At 47.3% G+C, this 24,493-nt stretch overlaps 1 protein-coding gene across 2 annotated transcripts in view; it reads right to left on the minus strand.

Annotated features, from left to right (window-relative positions):
• The window catches only part of usp16 (ubiquitin specific peptidase 16), a 65,952-nt gene that overhangs the window by 11,297 nt on the left and 30,162 nt on the right, over positions 1 to 24,493 (minus strand). For both annotated transcript variants that reach the window (XM_072514029.1, XM_072514031.1), the window contains 6 exons: positions 19,802 to 19,883; positions 18,064 to 18,155; positions 13,845 to 13,901; positions 12,388 to 12,564; positions 7,466 to 8,210; positions 6,665 to 6,753 (listed from right to left, as the gene is read on the minus strand). In XM_072514029.1, the coding sequence (XP_072370130.1) occupies positions 6,665 to 6,753; positions 7,466 to 8,210; positions 12,388 to 12,564; positions 13,845 to 13,901; positions 18,064 to 18,155; positions 19,802 to 19,883 (1,242 nt within the window). The remainder of the gene's footprint in view (positions 1 to 6,664; positions 6,754 to 7,465; positions 8,211 to 12,387; positions 12,565 to 13,844; positions 13,902 to 18,063; positions 18,156 to 19,801; positions 19,884 to 24,493) is intronic.

Genomic DNA, 24,493 nt, shown 5'->3' on the forward strand with positions numbered 1-24,493 from the left:
GAGGAGCTGGATGACGGCCTGTGGGCTGACGCCCTGGACAGGGTGAACACCTCCTCATCATGTGCCAGGCTCAGCTTAATTCAGTTTAAGGTGGTGCATCGGGCGCATATAACAGCAGCAAGAATGAGTAAGTTTTTTGGGGTGGAGGACAGGTGCCCGAGATGTGCAGGGAGTCCGGTGAACCATGCCCATATGTTTTGGGCATGCCCGGCGCTTAAAGAATTCTGGCAGGGGTTTGCGAGGGTGATGTCTAGGATTTTGGACACTTGGGTGAAGGCGAGTCCAGCAGCAGCAATATTTGGGGTGTCGGAGGATCCGGGAGTGCAGGAAGCGAAAGAGGCCGAGGTACTGGCCTTTGCCTCCCTGGTAGCCCAGAGACAGATCTTGCTAATGTGGAGGGACTCAAAACCCCCGAGTGTGGAGACCTGGGTTAGCGATATGGCGGGGTTCCTCAGCCTGGCGTGAATAAAGTTTGCCTTGAGAGGGTCCTTAATGGGGTTCTCCCGGCGGTGGCAACCTTTCCTTGACTTTCTAGGGGAGCAGTAATTGTCGGCGGCAGCAGCATCCTGGGGGGGGGGGGGGGGGGGGGGGGGGGAACTGTTGATATAATGTAAGTTTCATATGAAGACAACACCCACCTTCTTCTGTTTTGCACTGAGTGCTGAATTTGGTGCTTTTTGAGTGCTATAGTAAGAGTTTGGTGACTGAGGGAGTATAAGGCTTCATTTTTATCTAAAGTTTAGTCTTTCTTTTATTTAGTTATTAACTTAAAAGTTGCTGTTTGGTTTAGAAGAAGTGAATTTTCAATCAGCTTTAAACAGGCTTCTACTTCTAGGCACTTGCAGCTGGAGCTTGTTAATTAGTTAATTGGATTAGGCCAGTTTTCAGAGGCGAGATTCACAGTATAAAAGTGATCCCCTACAGTGCAGACTTTGTTTGCACCGAGTGCTGAATTTGGTGCTTTTTGAGTGCTATAGTAAGAGTTTGGTGACCGAGGGAGTGCTGAATTTGGTGCTTTTTGAGTGCTATAGTAAGAGTTTGGTGACCGAGGGAGTTAGGTGAGGAGGGAGTAAGGTGCTCCTTTCATTTTGTTTCCGACATTTCCGCAAAGAGTGCGAAGAGAGCCAGGAGTTTACAGAAAGTGTAGCTGACTGGGAGCAGAGTCGGAGGGCGGAGATCTAGTTAGTCCACACGGCAGCTATATTCTGTAAGGTAAGAGGGGATGGAGGCTAGGCCAGTTGCATGCTCCTCCTGTAGGATGTGGGTGGTGAGGGATACCACTGGTGTCCCCGCTGACTATACCTGCGGGAAGTGCACCCAACTTCAGCTCCTCAAAGACCGTGTTAGGGAACTGGAGCTGAAGCTGGATGAACTTCGGATCATCCGGGAGGCAGAGGGGGTGATTGAGAAGAGTTACAAGGAGGTAACCACACCCAAGGTACAGGACAAGAATAGCTGGGTTACAGTCAGGGGGAAAAAAACAAACAGGCAGACAGTGCAGGGATCCCTCGTGGCCGTTCCCCTTCAAAACAAGTATACCGTTTTGGATGCAGTTGGGGGGGGATGACCTACCGGGGGAAGGCCCTAGCGGCCAGGTCTCTGGCACTGAGTCTGGCTCTGGGGCTCAGAAGGGAAGGGGGGAGAATAGAAAAGCAATAGTTGTAGGAGATTCAATGGTTAGGGGAATAGATCGGAGATTCTGTGGTCGCGAGCGAGACTCCCGGAAGGTATGTTGCCTCCCGGAGGCCAGGGCCAAGGATGTCTCGGATCGTGTCTTCAGGATCCTTAAGGGGGAGGGTGAGCAGCCAGAAGTCGTGGTGCACATTGGTACCAACGACATAGGTAGGAAAAGGGGTGTGGAGGTAATAAACAAGTTTAGGGAGTTAGGCTGGAAGTTAAAAGCCAGGACAGACAGAGTTGTCATCTCTGGTTTGTTGCCGGTGCCACGTGATAGCGAGGCTAGGAATAGGGAGAGAGTGCAGTTGAACACGTGGCTGCAGGAATGGTGTAGGAGGGAGGGCTTCAGGTATTTGGATAATTGGAGCGCATTCTGGGGAAGGTGGGACCTGTACAAGCAGGACGGGTTGCATCTGAACCAGAGGGGCACCAATATCCTGGGAGGGAGGTTTTCTAGTACTCTTCGGGAGGGTTTAAACTAATTTGGCAGGGGAATGGGAACCGGATTTGTAGTCCAGCAACTAAGGTAGCTGATATTCAGGACGCCAAAGCGTGTAATGAGGCAGTGGGGAAGGGAACACTGACAAAGGAGAGTACTTGCAGGCACGGAGATGGGTTGAAGTGTGTATACTTCAACGCAAGAAGCATCAGGAATAAGGTGGGTGAACTTAAGGCATGGATCGGTACTTGGAACTACGATGTGGTGGCCATCACGGAAACTTGGATAGAAGAGGGGCAGAAATGGTTGTTGGAGGTCCCTGGTTATAGATGTTTCAATAAGATTAGGGAGGGTGGTAAAAGAGGTGGGGGGGTGGCATTATTAATTAGAGATAGTATAACAGCTGCAGAAAGGCAGTTCGAGGAGTATCACCCTATTGAGGTAGTATGGGTTGAAGTCAGAAATAGGAAAGGAGCAGTCACCTTGTTAGGAGTTTTCTATAGGCCCCCCAATAGTAGCAGAGATGTGGAGGAACAGATTGGGAAACAGACTTTGGAAAGGTGCAGAAGTCATAGGGTAGTAGTCATGGGCGACTTTAACTTCCCAAATATTGAGTGGAAACTCTTTAGATCAAATAGTTTGGATGGGGTGGTGATTGTGCAGTGTGTTCAGGAAGCTTTTCTAACACAGTATGTAGATTGTCCGACCAGAGGAGGGGCAATATTGGATTTAGTACTGGGTAATGAACCAGGGCAAGTGATAGATTTGTTAGTGGGGGAGCATTTTGGAGATAGTGACCACAATTCTGTGACTTTCACTTTAGTAATGGAGAGGGATAGGTACGTGCAACAGGGCAAGGTTTACAATTGGGGGAAGGGTAAATACGATGTTGTCAGACAAGAATTGAAGTGCATAAGTTGGGAACATAGGCTGGCAGGGAAGGACACAAATGAAATGTGGAACTTGTTCAAGGAACAGGTGCTACGTGTCCTTGATATGTATGTCCCTGTCAGGCAGGGAAGAGATGGTCGAGTGAGGGAACCATGGTTGACAAGAGAGGTTGAATGTCTTGTTAAGAGGAAAAAGGAGACTTATGTAAGGCTGAGGAAACAAGGTTCAGACAGGGCATTGGAGGGATACAAGATAGCCAGGAGGGAACTGAAGAAAGGGATTAGGAGAGCTAAGAGAGGGCATGAACAATCTTTGGCAGGTAGGATCAAGGAAAACCCCAAGGCCTTTTACACATATGTGAGAAATATGAGAATGACTAGAGCGAGGGTAGGTCCGATCAAGGACAGTAGCGGGAGGTTGTGTATTGAGTCTGAAGAGATAGGAGAGGTCTTGAACGAGTACTTTTCTTCTGTATTTACAAATGAGAGGGACGATATTGTTGGAGAGGACAGTGTGAAACAGATTGGTAAGCTGGAGGAAATACTTGTTAGGAAGGAAGATGTGTTGGGCATTTTGGAAAAACTTGAGGATAGACAAGTCCCCCGGGCCTGACGGGATATATCCAAGGATTCTATGGGAAGCAAGAGATGAAATTGCAGAGCCGTTGGCAATGATCTTTTCGTCTTCACTGTCAACAGGGGTGGTACCAGGGGATTGGAGAGTGGCGAATGTCGTGCCCCTGTTCAAATAAGGGACTAGGGATAACCCTGGGAATTACAGGCCAGTTAGTCTTACTTCGGTGGTAGGCAAAGTAATGGAAAGGTTACTGAAGGATAGGATTTCTGAGCATCTGGAAAGACACTGCTTGATTAGGGATAGTCAGCACGGATTTGTGAGGGGTAGGTCTTGCCTTACAAGTCTTATTGAATTCTTTGAGGAGGTGACCAAGCATGTGGATGAAGGTAAAGCAGTGGATGTAGTGTACATGGATTTTAGTAAGGCATTTGATAAGGTTCCCCATGGTAGGCTTATGCAGAAAGTAAGGAGTCATGGGATAGTGGGAAATTTGGCCAGTTGGATAACGAACTGGCTAACCGATAGAAGTCAGAGAGTGGTGGTGGATGGTAAACATTCAGCCTGGATCCCAGTTACCAGTGGCGTACCGCAGGGATCAGTTCTGGGTCCTCTGCTGTTTGTGATTTTCATTAATGACTTGGATGAGGGAGTTGAAGGGTGGGTCAGTAAATTTGCAGACGATACGAAGATTGGTGGAGTTGTGGATAGTGAGGAGGGCGGTTGTCGGCTGCAAAGAGACATAGATAGGATGCAGAGCTGGGCTGAGAAGGGGCAGATGGAGTTTAACCCTGAAAAGTGTGAGGTTGTCCATTTTGGAAGGACAAATATGAATGCGGAATACAGGGTTAACGGTAGAGTTCTTGGCAATGTGGAGGAGCAGAGAGATCTTGGGGTCTATGTTCATACATCTTTGAAAGTTGCCACTCAAGTAGATAGAGCTGTGAAGAAGGCCTATGGTGTGCTCGCGTTCATTAACAGAGGGATTGAATTTAAGAGCCGTGAGGTGATGATGCAGCTGTACAAAACTTTGGTAAGGCCACATTTGGAGTACTGTGTACAGTTCTGGTCGCCTCATTTTAGGAAGGATGTGGAAGCTTTGGAAAAGGTGCAAAGAAGATTTACCAGGATGTTGCCTGGAATGGAGAGTAGGTCTTACGAGGAAAGGTTGAGGGTGCTAGGCCTTTTCTCATTAGAACGGAGAAGGATGAGGGGCGACTTGATAGAGGTTTATAAGATGATCAGGGGAATAGATAGAGTAGACAGTCAGACTTTTTCCCCAGGTGGAACAAACCATTACAAGGGGACATAAATTTAAGGTGAAAGATATAGGAGGGATATCAGAGGTAGGTTCTTTACCCAGAGAGTAGTGGGGGCATGGAATGCACTGCCTGTGGAAGTAGTTGAATCGGAAACATTAGGGACCTTCAAGCAGCTATTGGATAGGTACATGGATTACGGTAAAATGATATAGTGTAGATTTATTTGTTCTTAAGGGCAGCACGGTAGCATTGTGGCTAGCACAATTGCTTCACAGCTCCAGTGTCCCAGGTTCGATTCCGGCTTGGGTCACTGTCTGTGCGGAGTCTGCACGTCCTCCCCGTGTCTGCGTGGGTTTCCTCCGGGTGCTCCGGTTTCCTCCCACAGTCCAAAGATGTGCAGGTTAGGTGAATTGGCCAATGATAAATTGCCCATAATGTCCAAAATTGCCCTTGGTGTTGGGTGGAGGTGTTGAGTTTGGGTAGGGTGCTCTTTCCAGGAGCCGGTGCAGACTCAAAGGGCCGAATGGCCTCCTTCTGCACTGTAAATTCAATGATAATCTATGATTAATCTAGGACAAAGGTTCGGCACAACATCGTGGGCCGAAGGGCCTGTTCTGTGCTGTATTTTCTATGTTCTATGTTCTATGTTTAATAATTCTGGTTTATTTTTATTATTATTTGTACTTCTCGCTTTGTTATGTAAAAATGTTGGTTGGAAAAGCTTTAATAAAACATTTATAAAAAAATAATGTTCAGGCCCACAGAATGGTTTTTTAAAAGTCCACATTATATTGCAAATAAACCATTTTGCCAATATAATTCAGAATAATTTTTTTTAAATTGCAATGAAACTGAATAAATTTGCTTTTTCGTTCCAATTTTTACAAAAGTAATTCTGTCCTTCAGAACAGGGTAAACAGTGGTGCAGTGGTAATGTGACTGGACTAGTCATCCAGAGACCCAGGCTAATACTCTGGGGACACAAGTTCAAATTTCACCATGGCAGTTGTTGAAATTTGGATTCAGTCAATAAATCTAGAATATTTTAAAAAGCTCATCTCAGTAATGGTGACCATGAAACGACCATGCATTATCATGAAAACTCATCTGGTTTACTAATGTCCTTCAGGGAAGGAAATCTGCCATCCTTACCCAGCCTGGCGTACATGTGACTCCAGAGTCACAACTATGGTGGTTAACTCTGAACTGCCCACTGTTCAAGGACAGTTATGGATGGGCAACAAATGGCAGCCTTGCCAGCGATGGCCATATCCAATGAAAGAATTTTTAAAATCACTACATTCTTACAAGCTTCATTGTACTTGCCAGCCAAATATTTACTGCTTCAGTTACCTATCATTTCTATCAGAAATCATTAAATCATTTATTTCAGGCATGGAATTTGTGAGCAAATGTAGGTTTTATTTTTCAACCTGTACAATTGTTTCCAATAAAATCCTGCGTAACTGCTTAAAAATATTTTCCATTAAAATGAACTTGGAACTTATCCAGCATCTTTCACTGACTCAAAGCACTTTACAGCCAACAAGTTATTTGAAGTTTTAGTCACTTTTGTAATATAGAAAGTTACCACATTTATACACACAGAACAAAAAGACATAGATGTCCAATATGCATATTATATGCATGGCAAACATCATGATACTCTAGTTTGTATTTACAGCATGTAAAAATCCAGACTTTAGACATGTTCCATGTTCATTTTATTCAAATTACGGCAATTCACTGGCAAAAATGTAGAGACATAGATTCCCCACCAGATGCATAAATTTAGTATTAAAAAGTAATTCTGAACAATTACCTGCTGAAATCTTTTCAAATGAAGAGTAAGAATTGGAGGTGGAGATGAAATAAGCATTTGTTTCCTGGCATTCGTGTACACCTTTTTATCTGCAAATATAAAGGAGGTAAGCTTAAATGTGTCTGATTACATTCTAATGAAATTTAAACCTTTTCAGCCATGGAGGATCATTTTAACCCTCAAACAAGCACCTCTGCAAAACAGTTGCTGTAGATTTATATGGAACACAATAAAGTAGGAGATAAATATACAGCAATTCAAACATTAGAATGTAGGGTTACTGCAAATCATGATTCATTTAACCGTGATCTTGATTTGCAGTAACCCTACGACTGGCCTTCAGCCACCTAGACTGAATTATGAAACTCCTCTCCCAAAACCTCTGTCTCTTCATCTCTCCTCCTTTAAGGCACTGCTTCAAATCTATGTCTTTCACCAAGCTTTTGGTCATCTGCCTTAGGGTCTCCCTTCTCTGGTTTGACATCACATTTTTGACCGATCGCACTTCTATGTAATCTGTGCAGCTTGGGAAGTTTTACTATGTTAAGGGCACTATAGAAATCCAAGTTCTTGTTCGAGTTCTCTGGGGCGGTGCTGGTCAAAATGTGGATTATCACTGCACTCAAATACTATTGGTAGCAAGTGTTTAAACTTGGGTTTAAATTCTGCAATCAGTATTCAAGAGCTTACAACACAACAATCCTAATAGTTTTAAGGCATTATACTAAAGCCAAGCTATGAATCCATACTAGAAGGCATTTGATATTTGAAATTGTAAACACAATTCTGTTATTTTACTACCATTTGCATTGGTCTTTGATCCATTTTTGTGCTGCCTTTGGGTACATTCTTCACACAGCAGTTTATTTGCTCCAGTGAGTTTTTCTATCTGAGTGAACTGACGTAAACAAGCCCCAATAGAACAGTCCTCTACACTCAGCAACTCTTTGTCTGTAAGGGTGCAAAATGCATCCTCTGGGTCCAAAAAAACCACCTGTTTAACTTTTGTGGAAGAGAGCAAATCATTTGTAATTCCAGAAGAGTTCTTATACTCCTCCAGGGTTAAAGTTATTTCATCATGATTCACTGTGCACTCATTCAAATTTAATTTATTCATATTCTTGATTATTTCTTCATCTTCAGTGGAACAACGCGAGTGGTTCTCATTCATCGTGTTTGACTCAAATATATCTGAAGAGTCAAAGTTCTTTGAGCTGTGGGAATGATCAGAATGTTCTTCCCTATGCAAAATTTCACTCGACTCCTCTTCCTCATTATCTACATCAGTGTTGTCTTGGCTCGGTTCTTGACCATTTTCCTCCGTGGATTCATTTATTATGGTTCCAAGACATTGGTCAGTGGATAAGCCATCAGAAAGACTCTCTTCTTGAGAAACCTCTTCTACGATGTTATCAGATTCTAGGTCTTCCTTGTTTTCTGAAACAGCAGCATCTTTTTCATTCTGTACTTCATCCGCGGAACATTTGGCAGGGGAGTTCTCCAGATCAAGCACTTTTGCCTGGTGCTTTTGTTGTTGACGTTGGTTCTACAATTCAACCAAAAAATAAAAGAGGCAGTTTCATAAGAATTCAAATAAGAAAAAAAGTAGTAAACTTCAAACATTTACCACTGCATTGCTCAGAATGTCATGACAATGCTATTGACCAAGAATGTCCTGCGTATTAAGCTAGTGGAAATTTATTTCTGTACAGGGTGCAGCAAAGCAAAACAAGTCACTGCATCAGCAAATTAGGATGCTTCAGTACAAAAACCAAATGAGATTTGTTTCTCAATCTAATGGTATTATTTGTCACATATACCTTGTGAGAGCATAGGATAAAAAGAGAGAATGTGCTGAAAGTTTGAATCTGAGATTCAAACAGGAATAAGATTTTGAAGTATTAGCTTAATTATGCAAGATGAATTGGCAAAAAATAAAGCTGGTCATTTGGCACACTTTTTGAGATGCAAGTTAATTGTCGTTAGCTGAAATACTGATTAATTGGTCTCTGATGGTGGAATGAGAGAGTTGGGTCAGGGGTGGAGGGGGTAAAGTAAGATGTATGGCTTGAGAAGGTTACTCAGATGGGGCAGGAGAGGGTAAGGATGTGCAGGGACTTTGGACCAAGGATCTTTAAGTTGCTTTTCCAGTCAGTAGAGTTGGACAGATTTGGGAATGATGGCATGTCACTGCTTAGGAAGGGAGAAGGCTGAAGCTCTGAGAGATAAAGGTATGGATGAGGGTTTTTGCAGCAGAGATGGTGAGGTGGAGCATAACCAGGCAATGCCCCAGAGTCGAAACATGGTCTCTGGGGTAGAATATTAATACAATATTGATACTGTGCACCACCAAGATCTGCCTGAGGAAGCAGCTACAGTTGGACAGCATGATAGACTTAGTGCTTGAGGCAAATGTGAAATGAATAAGGTGCAGTCAAGCTTACCTATACTGAGCTTTTGGAAATTACACAAGTTGATGTTGGATAGTAAAGCAGCAATGGTGGAGGAGGGAGATATAGAGTGGGCCAGTAACAATGTACATACATAAATTCCTTTCAATATTTCTGCAAGAGGGAGATGTATATGATGAATAGTATGATTCAATAATTATGGGATGTTGGGGTCCTTGGTTTGGAGAGACGTACAAACTGAATTTACTTCAATTGGATAAAACAACAGTTGATCTGATATTTGTTGTTACAGAGTCAGAGGCTATGTGTACAAAATTATGAATGCCATGTGGATTCGTAAATTTTAATTTTTTTTCACCCTGGTGGGTAAAATTACAACTAAACATGGGTCATAACGAGAAGAAGGACCATAGTTTATTTCCAGTTAATTTGTATACATAAATTGTATCCCGCAAATTTTGGTTGACTATCTTTACTGAGGAAGTTGGTCAAATGGAAACTCTGCATTACATTAGGATCGAAAGTTAATTTTTTAAAAATGAGGAACATGTACAATAAAGCAATTGTGTGTGAATGTGCAATAAAGCAGCTGTGTGTGAATGTGCATATGTGGGTGGTGGTGCGCGAGCCATCATGGACCCTCAGTGTATCCAACGGAAGCCCATTTACACCAAGTATTCGAAAACTGAGTCTTTAGAGGAGTGGGTCTCTCTGCTCAAAGAGCAATTGGACATCATAAGGGTTTCTGAACAGTACTCTCCAGAATGCAGTTACCCAAGAGACTGTGTTACGGAGTTCAGGAAATGGACTAATTCAGGAAGAAACAATAGGCCACCATTTGCAGAGGCAGCAGAGGGGAGATGGGACATACATTTGCAGGAAACACCTCAATTACTGGAACTATCCAAGAGATACATAGGGTTCGATACTATGAAGTGAACAGTGATGGCAACTCAGAAGAATCAAGGAACAGGTACAGAACTTGGGCAGCACAAGTGGATAGCACTGTGGCTTCACAGCGGCAGGGTCCCAGGTTCGATTCCACACTGTCTGTGCAAAGTCTGTACATTCTCTCCGTGTCTGAGTGGGTTTCCTCCGGGTGCTCTGGTTTCCTCCCACAGTCAAAAGACGTGCAGGGTAGGTGGATTGGCCATGATAAATTGCCCTCAGTGACCAAAAAGGTTAGGAGGGGTTATTGGGTTAAGGGGATAGGCTGGAAGTGAGCCTGTGCAGACTCGATGGGCCGAATGGCCTCCTTCTGCACTGTATGTTCAGACAGTGTTCTTTTGACGTTTTGGCCAGACATTCCAAATGATAATTTGTATCTCTGGCACCAGAGTGAAGGATGTGTCCTTTGGAAACCTGCTGTCCTTACCTAGCCTGGCCTATAGGTGATGCCAGTTCCACGTCAATGTGGTTGACCTCGTGACTCTCCTTTGAAGAGAGCAAGCAAGCCATTTATTTGTATTTGACTGTGACTAGCAGTTTAAGAGGGCATCGAAAGATGTACAATAATAGTGGCCTTGTCAGCGACACACTTACCTTGAGAAAAAATTATTTTTAAAAAACAGGAGGAACAATAGCCAAGAATCAAGATCTGCACTGGAACTAATGACACAGATGTTTGAAGTCTTGTAGAGGGGGTTTAAGGTGTTGGAAGCTAGCCTGAAAAACAAGAGCCAATCTTCACATTGCCTCCTGATTAGGAATTCCATGTACTGGTGAGGGGTGGTGCTGGGCAGAAGAGTTCATATTCTTGTAGCATTGCAGTGACACCTAAAACACTAAAATGGCACCAATGTCCTTGCAGAGAGGCAAGGCAGGGGTATGCGTGTGAATACACAAAGCACAAAACTGGAGCACTGGTGACAATAGGTGGATATGACACTGTAACACCAACAGAGATGGCTTACCTTTGGATGGGATTAGGGTAGCATGGCGCGTAGTGGTTAGCACTGCTGCCTCACAGTGCCGAGGACCCGGGTTCGCTCCCGACCCTGGGTCACTGTCTGTGTAAAGTTTGTACATTCTCCCCGTGTCTGTGTGGGTCTCATCGCCATAACCCAAAACGATATGCAGGGTAATTGGATTGGCCATGCTAAATTTCCCCTTAATTGGAAAAAAAGAATTGGGTACTCTAAATCTATTATTTAAAAAAGTTTGGGCGGGATTAGAAATACTCAAGGTCCCCCATCATAATATTTTTGGAAGAGATAAGCAGGAAAAGTAGGTGAATGGGGGTGCCAGTGTGAACAAAAAATTGTTCTATCGTGCGGGCAGCACGGTGGCGCAGTGGTTAACATTGCTGCTGCACGGCGCTGAGGACCTGGGATCGGGATCAAACCCCAAGTCACTGTCCTTGTGGAGTTTGCACAATTTTGCCTTGTGTGCGTGGGTCTCGACCCCAGAAACCCAAAAAGATGTGCAGGATAGATGAATTGGCCGTGCTAAATTGCCCCTTAATTGGGAAAAAAAAAGAATTGGGTACTCTAAATTTACATTAAAAGAAATAATTCTATCACAAGACACATATTTGAGGATGCCCTAAAGGGCAGCATCCATATGTATATCACTTAAAAATGGGAAGGAAATTCCTAGTTGTGCATTACAATACACCAAAGAGTAAAGATGACATCGAAGGGAAGTTCGGAAGTTAGATCATAAGGATATGCATGAACAACGGAACATTGATGCTGGGTGAATTTAACTATTCCAAGAAAAAGGTCATGCTTGTAGCTAAAGTGGAAATATCATTTAAAACGTATCCAGGTCTGCTTCCTAAATCAATGCATTTCTGATCCAATAAGAACAGAACCGGGGATGGGGGAAAGAAAACCGTCTTGGTGTTAGAGAGGGCGTGTCATCAGAAACTCATCTCGAGGTTGAATCGTGTGCCAAAGTAATAAATGATTTTGTTTAGCCTCAAGACAGTTACCAGGGAGAGGGAGAGTGTTGATTGCTAGGGAGTGGTGATTTTCTCTTCATCTAATAATGGACCAGCAGTTTGACAATTTAGAGAGTGGGGAGGTCGAAGGTTGCCAATGAGTCAGATTTGGGGTTGTCAGTGTTCCATGCGAACCTGAGAATGCATTGCTGGATGATGTTGCTAAAGAGCAGCACGCCGATGAAAAACAAAACAAGGTTATGAGGCGAGGGAGAGATGTCACGGGTATTAATATTGCATTGCGTGGGCAAAGTGTTAGTACAAACCCAATAGTCCAAACGAGTTGTTTCTGAGCCATAACTTTCTAGGATTCAAAAACAACGATCAGTTGATCATATTTGTTTAGATTACAGCAAGACCTGCTTTACCTTTGCTTGCTTTTTAGCCTGTTTCTTTGCCTTCTTTTGTTGGTATTTGGTAATGCCAGTTGATACATCACCTTTGTTCTTGGAAACAAAATTTCCATCACAATCCCCATGGTTGTCATTCTGGTCATTTTCACTAGTATTTTTTCCACTTTTTCCCAAGGTTTTTTTCTTATCACTCTGCAATTAAATATCACAATGAATGTATTGGCAATCATAACCCCTAATGCAGAACAGTTTTTACATGTAGTCTCTACTATAACAAACCTGGTCCCATGCATTTTGCCACATTACTGGGAGACAGATGAACAACATAGTGAAATATCAAAATACTGCAAGGTTTGAATGATGTTGCTGTAATCGGTGATTTTATTGACACAGGCCAAATAGATTTCTGCCCATAAACAGTCAGCTTTTGTAAAGCACTGATATTTTTCCAAGGACAATTACAGTTATATGACTAAATATACACATCAAAAATACTTCATAATATATTCAGTCAAAGTACTGACTGCTTCACAGAGGGAAATTCCAAGATCTCAAGAAACCTTCTTAAACTGACTCTGTGGCCAAGATTCATGTCTGAATATTGGCAGCAAAGACCAGTCAGGTCTTCTGATGGGCAATGGTCTAACTGAGGTATTTAAGATGATTACATGTGTTGATTGGGTAGAGAGAGAAACATTTTCTGTGGCAGAGGAGCCCAGATCAAGGGAGTTAACAACTTTTTATAATTAGAGCTCAGCCATTCAGGGGTGATGTCTGTAAGTTCTTCTTCACACAAAGGATAGTGGAAATCTGGAACTCTTGCCAAAAATGCTGTTGAGAAAATTTCAAAACTAAGATCAATAGTTTTTGTTAGGCAAGATGCATATGGGACCAAGATGGGAAAATGGAGTTAAGAGACAGAACAGACATTATCTAAATAGATGGCAGAACAGACTCCAGGGGCTGTTCTTATGTACCTTTGACCGCATGAGGCAGCAGAACCAATCCCAGTCATTGCCATGCCCAACTGAATCGGCCTTTACTAAATGAACAAGACCACACCCAGCAATAATCACACAGACATGGTTCCACCAGCGGTTTTGGGTAGCGAATAAGATTGGGAACATTGATTGATTTTTCTTCCACAATACAAAGAGGCTGAGGTCAGATATAGTGACCCCTTTGGCTACTCTGGTTGGGACCAATTAACAGTGTGCAAAATGTGGGACAATCCATTATGAAGTAACATCAGATATTGAGCAATTATCATCACATTCAGAACATTACACATCAAGCGATATTCTGCAGGTATAAGTTGAGACGTTGCTGCCAACATTGCCAGTTCGGCTGTTATGCAACTCAGGCTTTGCAGCGATGAGCTTCCAAGCATTGCCCTTGGAATCAAAAGAAAGGAAAAAGCTAGGAAAAAATACAGAACTTAAAAATGAAAGGATCCACAGCACCATTTTTACCTGCTCATCCAAAACAGGGAGCGACAAGTCTAAAAAAGACTCTTTTACTAACGTAACCTGAGAACAAAGCAGACAAAATATTTTGATTATGGTTTTGGGTGATTTATTGCTGAACCTGCAAACTAGCAACACCTTTCTTCCCCTTCTGCCACTGCCAAAGTAGTTTCCTGCCAATGAGAGCTCTTTCATATATTACCCAAGTGGCTATTCTTAATGGGTTGCCAGGTTCTTATGCCTTTCAGGACGTTACAACTGAGCCTGTTGTTCTTAACCTAGGCATACACATGTACTTTAACAAAGCAAAAACAAAACATTAAATTATTTTCTTCCTGTTCGCACACAGCAGGCAAATGGTAACCTTCTAACTGCTGCTCTGGTTGAGATCAATAGAGTTAAATCTGTAATTAAATAAATGTTAAAGATTGCTACAGATCACCTTGAGTGTATTTCACACATCCTGCTTTAAATGTTTTAAACTTGGGTACATCCTGTAAAATCAGGTCAGGCCCAAGTCTTAAAAATAGTCCATGCTCCAAATTGCCTAAAGAAAATCATTAAAATAATCAATTTGAAACTGTAAATGTCAGAAGTATTTTTATTGTAGTTTTTCATTTCAACAAATAACGCAACAAAATCACAGGAAAAAAAAAGTCTCAACATGCATAGATACAGAGGGGAACAGCGGAACAGAAATATAATTGGCTCAGTACATATATTAGATTCAACTTGGTGCCTCCGTACGCACCACTAGAGAACAAGAGAAGGATACAGCCATAAAAAACATGGTAAAATGGTGCACACCTGCCCACGCGGTGATTGCTTGCAAACACCATGAGAATTCAGCATAAGTTTCTCGTGCCATGTTTGGGCATGCACCAGACCATATCTCCCACAAATCCAGCAATACCAAAGGCACCAATGACACACTGTAACCTCCTTCCCTCGGATACCAGACCCACCTGTACCCCTGAAGCAGCCAATCACAGAATCTTAAACATCATAGCAAAACTTTAAAAATACAAAGAAAAAGGTACATATACAGACAATGCAAAGGAATCCCAGCCTCAGGCACAGGTTGGAATGATCATCATTTCACATTATACAAAGAGGGCCAGCAGCTGTGGACTCGGATAATGGTCAGCCCCTCCCAAAACAATAATCAAGACAGGATAAATAAGGGCATACCATGAGCAAAAGGTCTCAGGGTAAAAGAGGACCAAGGTACAACCATAGATCTGTATCCATCGCACGCCCACCACGAAATGCAGAAGAGAAAAAGCTGCTCGTTCATACAGGATTTCAATCACAGTACCGGACCTGGCTTAACTCCACACCCTCGTGCACGTAGGAATCGAAAACCAAGAATATTCAAAGCACATAGAAAAGTCAGCCTCTCAAGATGTCCCTAATAAGTGCCTTTGAGATAGGATGCACCAACCAAGGGCAGCACGGTGGCGCAGTAGTTAGCACTGCTGACTCGAGCGCCGAGGACCCAGGATCGGCCCCGGCTTACTGTCCATGTGGAGTTTGCACATTCTCCCAGTGTCTGCGTGGGTCTCACCCCCACAACCCAAAGATGTGCAGGGTAAGTGGACTGGCCAACTAAATTGTCCCTTAATTGGAAAATAAAAAGGATGCACCAACCATAAGGGGGCAACAGGATACCAATCACAGCGCTGGACCTGGCCTAGTCTAGCACACTGACACAAAGGAGTCTGTACCACCAGCACACGCCAGGACGCACCACCCAGCCCTGCACCTTACAAACCACACCCAGGGCATCACACAAACCCCACTGACACGAGAAAAATCACATCAATTTTGATCGAGGAGACCTCAGCACTGAAGAGAAGTAACCCACTGGACCAAAACCGGGATTATAATAAAATGAAGAGAAAACTACCCCTCCTCCCCCCACCACGGAAGACCCATCCACAAATACGAGGACACCCAGGAAGCCATTATATCAGGCACTTGGAGGAAGGCGCCTAACTCTCCCAACAAGCCTACTCCCAAAGCAAAGATGGGCTCCAACAACGCAGAGGCATAGCATACAGACTTTCACTTCAACAAATGGAACAAGGATTAACCGGCCACACCCAGGCATCTTATTAATTAGGTGACCTCAGCTACAGTACTGAAATTTGCCCAAAAATGTGCAGATTAGGTGGATTGTTCATGCTAAATTGCCCGTAATGTCCAAAAGGCTCGGTGGGATTATGGGATTACAGGGATAGGGTGGGGGAGTGCGCCTTGATCGGGTGCTAGTTTAGAGGGTCGGTGTAGACTCAATGGGCCAAATGGCTTCCTTCTGCACTGTAGGGATTCTATGGCTGAACTTGAAAAGTGTTCAAGGTTCTTTCCGAGAAGTCCACCTCTTTGTAGATCAGGATCAGATTTAATTGTGATGCTCCTAGGTCAAGACATCCTGCTGATTCTCATTGTTAATGCTCATATACAAACAAGTGGGGACACGTGGTTAAAGCGTTGGAGGATATCTGGCACTGTGGAATTGTAACTCAACAAGAAATCAATAGTACAAGAGAGAAAGGGAACAGAAAAGAAAAGTGGCTGGGTATACGGAGGAAAAACAAAATTGGCTTACAAGCTAACTTATCAAAAATACACATTGTAAACAAAATTAAACTATTTTTAAATCCCTAATAGTGTCAACTTGTGTTAAAACAAAACAAAGGAATCTAATAAATGGGAATTGTTAGGGAGACAGTGTGACTGGGGTCTTGTATAATAATAATCTTTATTGTCACAAGTAGGTTTACATTAATACTGCAATGAAGTTACTGTGAAAATCCCCTAGTCGCCACACTGCGGCACCTGTTCGGGTACACGGAGAATTCAGAATGTCCAAATTACCTAGCAGCATGTCTTTTGGGGACTTGTGGGAGGAAACCAGAGCACCCGGAGGAAACCCACGCAGACACGGGGAGAACGTGCAGACTCCGCACAGACTGTGACCCAAGCCAGGAATCGAACCTGGGAACCTGGCCTGTGAAGCAACAGTGCTAACCACTGTGCTACCGTGCCACCCTATGATATGTGGATTAGCCTAGCAACACTGCAAACAGATATTTACCTAAGTGAATGTGGATAATAATAGGGCATAGATTTCAGGAATTAAAGCATGGGGCAGCACAGTAGCACAGTGGTAAGCCTACTTGTGACAGTAAAGATTATTATTACAAATGGTAAAAGTTCAAAAGAGAAGGTGGGTGTGAATTTCACACTTAGATTCTAAAAGGGTGAGGTCATTTAAGAGATGTCATTAAGAGGGACTTCTAAGACAAGTAGTTCAGATAAGAAAAGATCAAAAGGAAAAGCAGTATATCAGTGGCAGCGTTCATCCTATAAGCAGAGGTGAATTGAGCTGAGCTGGTTCAAGATCACAGCCGTATTGTGTTCACTCCAAACAAGCCAATGCCTGGGGAATCCTGTTTGAACTGCCAGTTATTGCTATTCTCAAAAGAGAGAGGTGCCGAGCGTGGCATATATTGCTGTATTTTGCTGAAAGTGTTAAAACTGATGGGATGTTGTTTGGGAGGTTTAGCTTTATGAGTATAGAAAATAGAGGGGTTTGGAACTGGGTCAATTGAACAATATTGTGTGTAGCCATTATTACCGTTAAGCAAATATTTTTTAGTTGCCTTTGTTGTGTTTTTGATTGCTTAATAAACATTTATTTAGCTACTTATTACAACAAGACTGGACCCTTCCACAATGGTCTTTCCTCAAATGATACCAAATTGTAAAAAAAATACAGTTAGGAATCATGATTCTCTTCTGGGATTTAGAATGGTAGCCATAATGTGGAGATGCTGGCGTGAGCACAGTATTACAACACCAGATTAAAGTCCAACAGAATTGTTTCGAATCACTACCTTTCGGAGCACTGCTCCTTCCTCAGGTGAGGATTCTAAATCCCAGTAAGATGTTTTACAACACCAGATTAAAGTCCAACAGGTTTGTTTCGAATCACTAGCTTTCAGAGCACTCCTCAGGTGAGGAAGGAGCAGTGCTCTGAAAGCTAGTGATTCAAACCAAACCTCTTGGACTTTAATCTGGTGTAAGACTTCTGAGAGTTAGAATACCCTAGCACTTAACTTCAGCTGGGTTAACAATGGTTAACATACTATCATTTACAAAGTTTCCATTAATATTCTGCATCTATTCTTTTTAATAGATCAACAGGAATCAATCTCACCGTTTTGCACTCCTCGCACATGATTGTACTCGTCAATGTACCACCAAATACCTGGTCAACAAAGTTCAGCATGGACCCCTCTTTTTCATACACTAGTGAGGGAGGAAACATAATTGTAAACTGGACATATTTGATTATTCTGCATGAATATGCATGGGATTATTAAAAACTTGCAATTTCAAAATAAGCCAAATTACGGGTTCAACACCATGCAGTACTGCATTGCCTGACTTTAGCCACAAGGAGTTGCTAATGAGCAGAGCACACATTGTGAGCAGTAACTCCATTAAACTAAATATCTTCTGTTATCCAGAGCTTGAACCAAAGAAATTCACAATCACCGAAGCTGAGTATTTCGTCCCAGCCCAAAGAATGAGTATCCTGAAAGCATAAAGAGGAAGGGAAAGCTGCTGGCATAGTGGCAACGTAATTCAGAGACCAAGGCTGATGCTCTGGAGACGACGGTCAAGTACCACCATGACAGTTGGTGGAGTTTGAGGCAAATTACTAAATTCCATTAATAAATCTGGAATTGAAAGCTAGTTTTAGCGATGAACAATTGCTGTTCGCTAATGTACTTCAGGCAAACAGGGATGGGCAACAAATGCCCCAAGAATGATGGCTGAAAACAAACAAATCTGTTAAATACATAAATACTCTGAATGTACCCACATACTTTTTACATCCTACTGTTTTTGTACTCTTCAGTATCTAGACTGCAGTAGAACCTTTTTAAAAATTCAATTCAATTAAGTTGCTTACAAAATATGTTGATCTATTGATAACTCAAATTGAAACACAAGCCGTTTCTTAAAACTGCTGTAGCGTGGCTCTCAAAAATAAATGAATGTCTCTCTTTTGCTCGAAGAGGGCGACTTTTCAAAGGGTCACTTGCACAGAATAGCCTCACTTATCTGTCATTGCAACACAATATTTCGACATTTTATAAAACAAAGAATGCCTGAATTCTAAAAATAATATGCAAAGTTAATAGAGCGCAGTGTTTGTATTGATGATGCAACATCACAACCAGCACCAGTTGTAATGGTTAAGGTCACCACAGTCCCAGGTAGTAAAGGTATCTTTCCTCCACCACCTCTCAAAACCTGAACAACCAACTTCAACAGCTCTGCCACCCACTTAGAAGCTATGTGGCTTAACAGCACATCGGGCAGTGCATTCAACCCACTGAATAATAATAATTTTTATTAGTGTCACAAGTAGACTTACATTGACTCTACAATGAAGTTACTGTGAAGTTCTGGTTTCCTCCCACAGTCAAAAGATGAGCAGGTTAGGTGGATTGGCCATGATAAATTGCCCTTAAGTGTCCAAAAAAGGTTAGATGGGATTACTGGGTAACAGGGATAGATTGGAAGTGTGGGCTATAGCGGGGTACTCTTTCCAAGGCCGGTGCAGGCTCGATGGGACGAATGGCCTCCTTCTGCACTGTAAATTCTATGAAAAGCCCCTAGTTGCCACACTCCGGCTCCTGTTCGGATAGTTCACCTAACAGCACGTCTTTCAGGACTTGTGGGAGGAAACCGGAGCACCCGGAGGAAACCCACGCAGACACAGGGAGAACGTGCAGACTCAGCAGACAGTGACCCAAGCCGGGAATCAAACTCGGGTCCCTGGCACTGTGAAGCCACAGTGCTAACCACTGTTACCCATATTGTTCAGCCACTGGGAGAATTCTCATATTTTGTAAACGTAGGTGGTGATAGTATGATATTACCTTTCATGGTTTTCCTGGATTCTTCATTTTCCATCATCTCTGAAGAGTAATTTAAGGCTTTTAAAATGCCAGTATCTATACGCTGAAAGATAAATATATTTAAAAGATGCTTAAAAAAAATATTTCTTGATTATACATGCAGCAGAGTTTGCATCACTCCAGGTGAAAGAGAGACAAAGACACCTCGATAAATAACTTGAGAAACATATTGGATTACACAGTGAAAAATCACCTTTGTATTTCACATGTACAGTCCCCACTGCTTATAACAAGCACATTGGTGTCAATGCTATATAAGGAAATTAGAATTTTTTCAAAAGCAAAGAGAATTTTCATCCCCTTTGCTTCTGTCTAAACATCCTAGTTATTGTTCACACTGCGTAACTAAACAGACTTAATACATGTTTAAAAGCATAATTTTGTAGATTAAAATAAGGGAACTATAAATTATATTTTTGCTCCAACTTGTTACCAATGATCAATAAATTGAAGATAGGAAAGGGAGTCTGGAGCATGCATTGTAGAAACTAGTTTCTTTGTTCCAAAGATGTGGCAAACAAGCTTTACGTTTATAGAACTTTGAAATGCCAATGACTGTGTCATCATTGCAGGATTCTCATTTACACATGGATAAAAGTTTAATTGAAAACGTTTACAACCTGCGAGGCATGGAGTGGAATTGCCAAAAATGTGAATAAACATGAACCATACACGAAAAGAGCAAATGCTGGAAAATCTAAGCAGGCCTGGCAGCATCTGTAGCTTTGACAAAGGGTCATCTGGACTCGAAACATTAGCTCTTATCTCACCCTAAAGATGCAGCCAGACCTGCTGAGATTTTCCTGCATTTTCTCTTTTGATTTCAGATTCCAGCATCTGCAGTAATTTGCTTTAATGAACCATGCACTGCTTTTCCTGCAGAAATCGGAGATCACGAGGGACAGCGAGGAACAGAGAGAGAGGGACAGAGAGAGAGAGAGGGGAAGGTGAAAGAGGGAGAGAGAGAGGGGAAAGAGGGAGAGAGAGAGGGGAAAGAGGGAGAGAGAGAGAGGGAGAGAGAGAGGGAGAGAGAGAGAGGGAGAGAGAGAGGGAGCGAGGGAGAGAGAGAGGGAGCGAGCGGGGGCGGACACACAGCCAGAGCGAGCGGGGGCGGACACACAGCCAGAGCGAGCGGGGGCGGACACACAGCCAGAGCGAGCGGGGGCGGACACACAGCCAGAGCGAGCGGGGGCGGACACACAGCCAGAGCGAGCGGGGGCGGACACACAGCCAGAGCGAGCGGGGGCGGACACACAGCCAGAGCGAGCGGGGGCGGACACACACCCAGAGCGAGCGGGGGCGGACACACACCCAGAGCGAGCGGGGGCGGACACACACCCAGAGCGAGCGGGGGCGGACACACACCCAGAGCGAGCGGGGGCGGACACACACCCAGAGCGAGCGGGGGCGGACACACACCCAGAGCGAGCGGGGGCGGACACACACCCAGAGCGAGCGGGGGCGGACAAACAGCCAGAGCGAGCGGGGGCGGACACACAGCCAGAGCGAGCGGGGGCGGACACACAGCCAGAGCGAGCGGGGGCGGACACACAGCCAGAGCGAGCGGGGGCGGACACACAGCCAGAGCGAGCGGGGGCGGACACACAGCCAGAGCGAGCGGGGGCGGACACACAGCCAGAGCGAGCGGGGGCGGACACACAGCCAGAGCGAGCGGGGGCGGACACACAGCCAGAGCGAGCGGGGGCGGACACACAGCCAGAGCGAGCGGGGGCGGACACACAGCCAGAGCGAGCGGGGGCGGACACACAGCCAGAGCGAGCGGGGGCGGACACACAGCCAGAGCGAGCGGGGGCGGACACACAGCCAGAGCGAGCGGGGGCGGACACACAGCCAGAGCGAGCGGGGGCGGACACACAGCCAGAGCGAGCGGGGGCGGACACACAGCCAGAGCGAGCGGGGGCGGACACACAGCCAGAGCGAGCGGGGGCGGACACACAGCCAGAGCGAGCGGGGGCGGACACACAGCCAGAGCGAGCGGGGGCGGACACACAGCCAGAGCGAGCGGGGGCGGACACACAGCCAGAGCGAGCGGGGGCGGACACACAGCCAGAGCGAGCGGGGGCGGACACACAGCCAGAGCGAGCGGGGGCGGACACACAGCCAGAGCGAGCGGGGGCGGACACACAGCCAGAGCGAGCGGGGGCGGACACACAGCCAGAGCGAGCGGGGGCGGACACACAGCCAGAGCGAGCGGGGGCGGACACACAGCCAGAGCGAGCGGGGGCGGACACACAGCCAGAGCGAGCGGGGGCGGACACACAGCCAGAGCGAGCGGGGGCGGACACACAGCCAGAGCGAGCGGGGGCGGACACACAGCCAGAGCGAGCGGGGGCGGACACACAGCCAGAGCGAGCGGGGGCGGACACACAGCCAGAGCGAGCGGGGGCGGACACACAGCCAGAGCGAGCGGGGGCGGACACACAGCCAGAGCGAGCGGGGGCGGACACACAGCCAGAGCGAGCGGGGGCGGACACACAGCCAGAGCGAGCGGGGGCGGACACACAGCCAGAGCGAGCGGGGGCGGACACACAGCCAGAGCGAGCGGGGGCGGACACACAGCCAGAGCGAGCGGGGGCGGACACACAGCCAGAGCGAGCGGGGGCGGACACACAGCCAGAGCGAGCGGGGGGCGGACACACAGCCAGAGCGAGCGGGGGCGGACACACAGCCAGAGCGAGCGGGGGCGGACACACAGCCAGAGCGAGCGGGGGCGGACACACAGCCAGAGCGAGCGGGGGCGGACACACAGCCAGAGCGAGCGGGGGCGGACACACAGCCAGAGCGAGCGGGGGCGGACACACAGCCAGAGCGAGCGGGGGCGGACACACAGCCAGAGCGAGCGGGGGCGGACACACAGCCAGAGCGAGCGGGGGCGGACACACAGCCAGAGCGAGCGGGGGCGGACACACAGCCAGAGCGAGCGGGGGCGGACACACAGCCAGAGCGAGCGGGGGCGGACACACAGCCAGAGCGAGCGGGGGCGGACACACAGCCAGAGCGAGCGGGGGCGGACACACAGCCAGAGCGAGCGGGGGCGGACACACAGCCAGAGCGAGCGGGGGCGGACACACAGCCAGAGCGAGCGGGGGCGGACACACAGCCAGAGCGAGCGGGGGCGGACACACAGCCAGAGCGAGCGGGGGCGGACACACAGCCAGAGCGAGCGGGGGCGGACACACAGCCAGAGCGAGCGGGGGCGGACACACAGCCAGAGCGAGCGGGGGCGGACACACAGCCAGAGCGAGCGGGGGCGGACACACAGCCAGAGCGAGCGGGGGCGGACACACAGCCAGAGCGAGCGGGGGCGGACACACAGCCAGAGCGAGCGGGGGCGGACACACAGCCAGAGCGAGCGGGGGCGGACACACAGCCAGAGCGAGCGGGGGCGGACACACAGCCAGAGCGAGCGGGGGCGGACACACAGCCAGAGCGAGCGGGGGCGGACACACAGCCAGAGCGAGCGGGGGCGGACACACAGCCAGAGCGAGCGGGGGCGGACACACAGCCAGAGCGAGCGGGGGCGGACACACAGCCAGAGCGAGCGGGGGCGGACACACAGCCAGAGCGAGCGGGGGCGGACACACAGCCAGAGCGAGCGGGGGCGGACACACAGCCAGAGCGAGCGGGGGCGGACACACAGCCAGAGCGAGCGGGGGCGGACACACAGCCAGAGCGAGCGGGGGCGGACACACAGCCAGAGCGAGCGGGGGCGGACACACAGCCAGAGCGAGCGGGGGCGGACACACAGCCAGAGCGAGCGGGGGCGGACACACAGCCAGAGCGAGCGGGGGCGGACACACAGCCAGAGCGAGCGGGGGCGGACACACAGCCAGAGCGAGCGGGGGCGGACACACAGCCAGAGCGAGCGGGGGCGGACACACAGCCAGAGCGAGCGGGGGCGGACACACAGCCAGAGCGAGCGGGGGCGGACACACAGCCAGAGCGAGCGGGGGCGGACACACAGCCAGAGCGAGCGGGGGCGGACACACAGCCAGAGCGAGCGGGGGCGGACACACAGCCAGAGCGAGCGGGGGCGGACACACAGCCAGAGCGAGCGGGGGCGGACACACAGCCAGAGCGAGCGGGGGCGGACACACAGCCAGAGCGAGCGGGGGCGGACACACAGCCAGAGCGAGCGGGGGCGGACACACAGCCAGAGCGAGCGGGGGCGGACACACAGCCAGAGCGAGCGGGGGCGGACACACAGCCAGAGCGAGCGGGGGCGGACACACAGCCAGAGCGAGCGGGGGCGGACACACAGCCAGAGCGAGCGGGGGCGGACACACAGCCAGAGCGAGCGGGGGCGGACACACAGCCAGAGCGAGCGGGGGCGGACACACAGCCAGAGCGAGCGGGGGCGGACACACAGCCAGAGCGAGCGGGGGCGGACACACAGCCAGAGCGAGCGGGGGCGGACACACAGCCAGAGCGAGCGGGGGCGGACACACAGCCAGAGCGAGCGGGGGCGGACACACAGCCAGAGCGAGCGGGGGCGGACACACAGCCAGAGCGAGCGGGGGCGGACACACAGCCAGAGCGAGCGGGGGCGGACACACAGCCAGAGCGAGCGGGGGCGGACACACAGCCAGAGCGAGCGGGGGCGGACACACAGCCAGAGCGAGCGGGGGCGGA

This window comes from Scyliorhinus torazame, chromosome 8 (genome assembly GCF_047496885.1).
Source record: "Scyliorhinus torazame isolate Kashiwa2021f chromosome 8, sScyTor2.1, whole genome shotgun sequence".
Taxonomy (NCBI): Eukaryota; Metazoa; Chordata; class Chondrichthyes; order Carcharhiniformes; family Scyliorhinidae; genus Scyliorhinus; species Scyliorhinus torazame.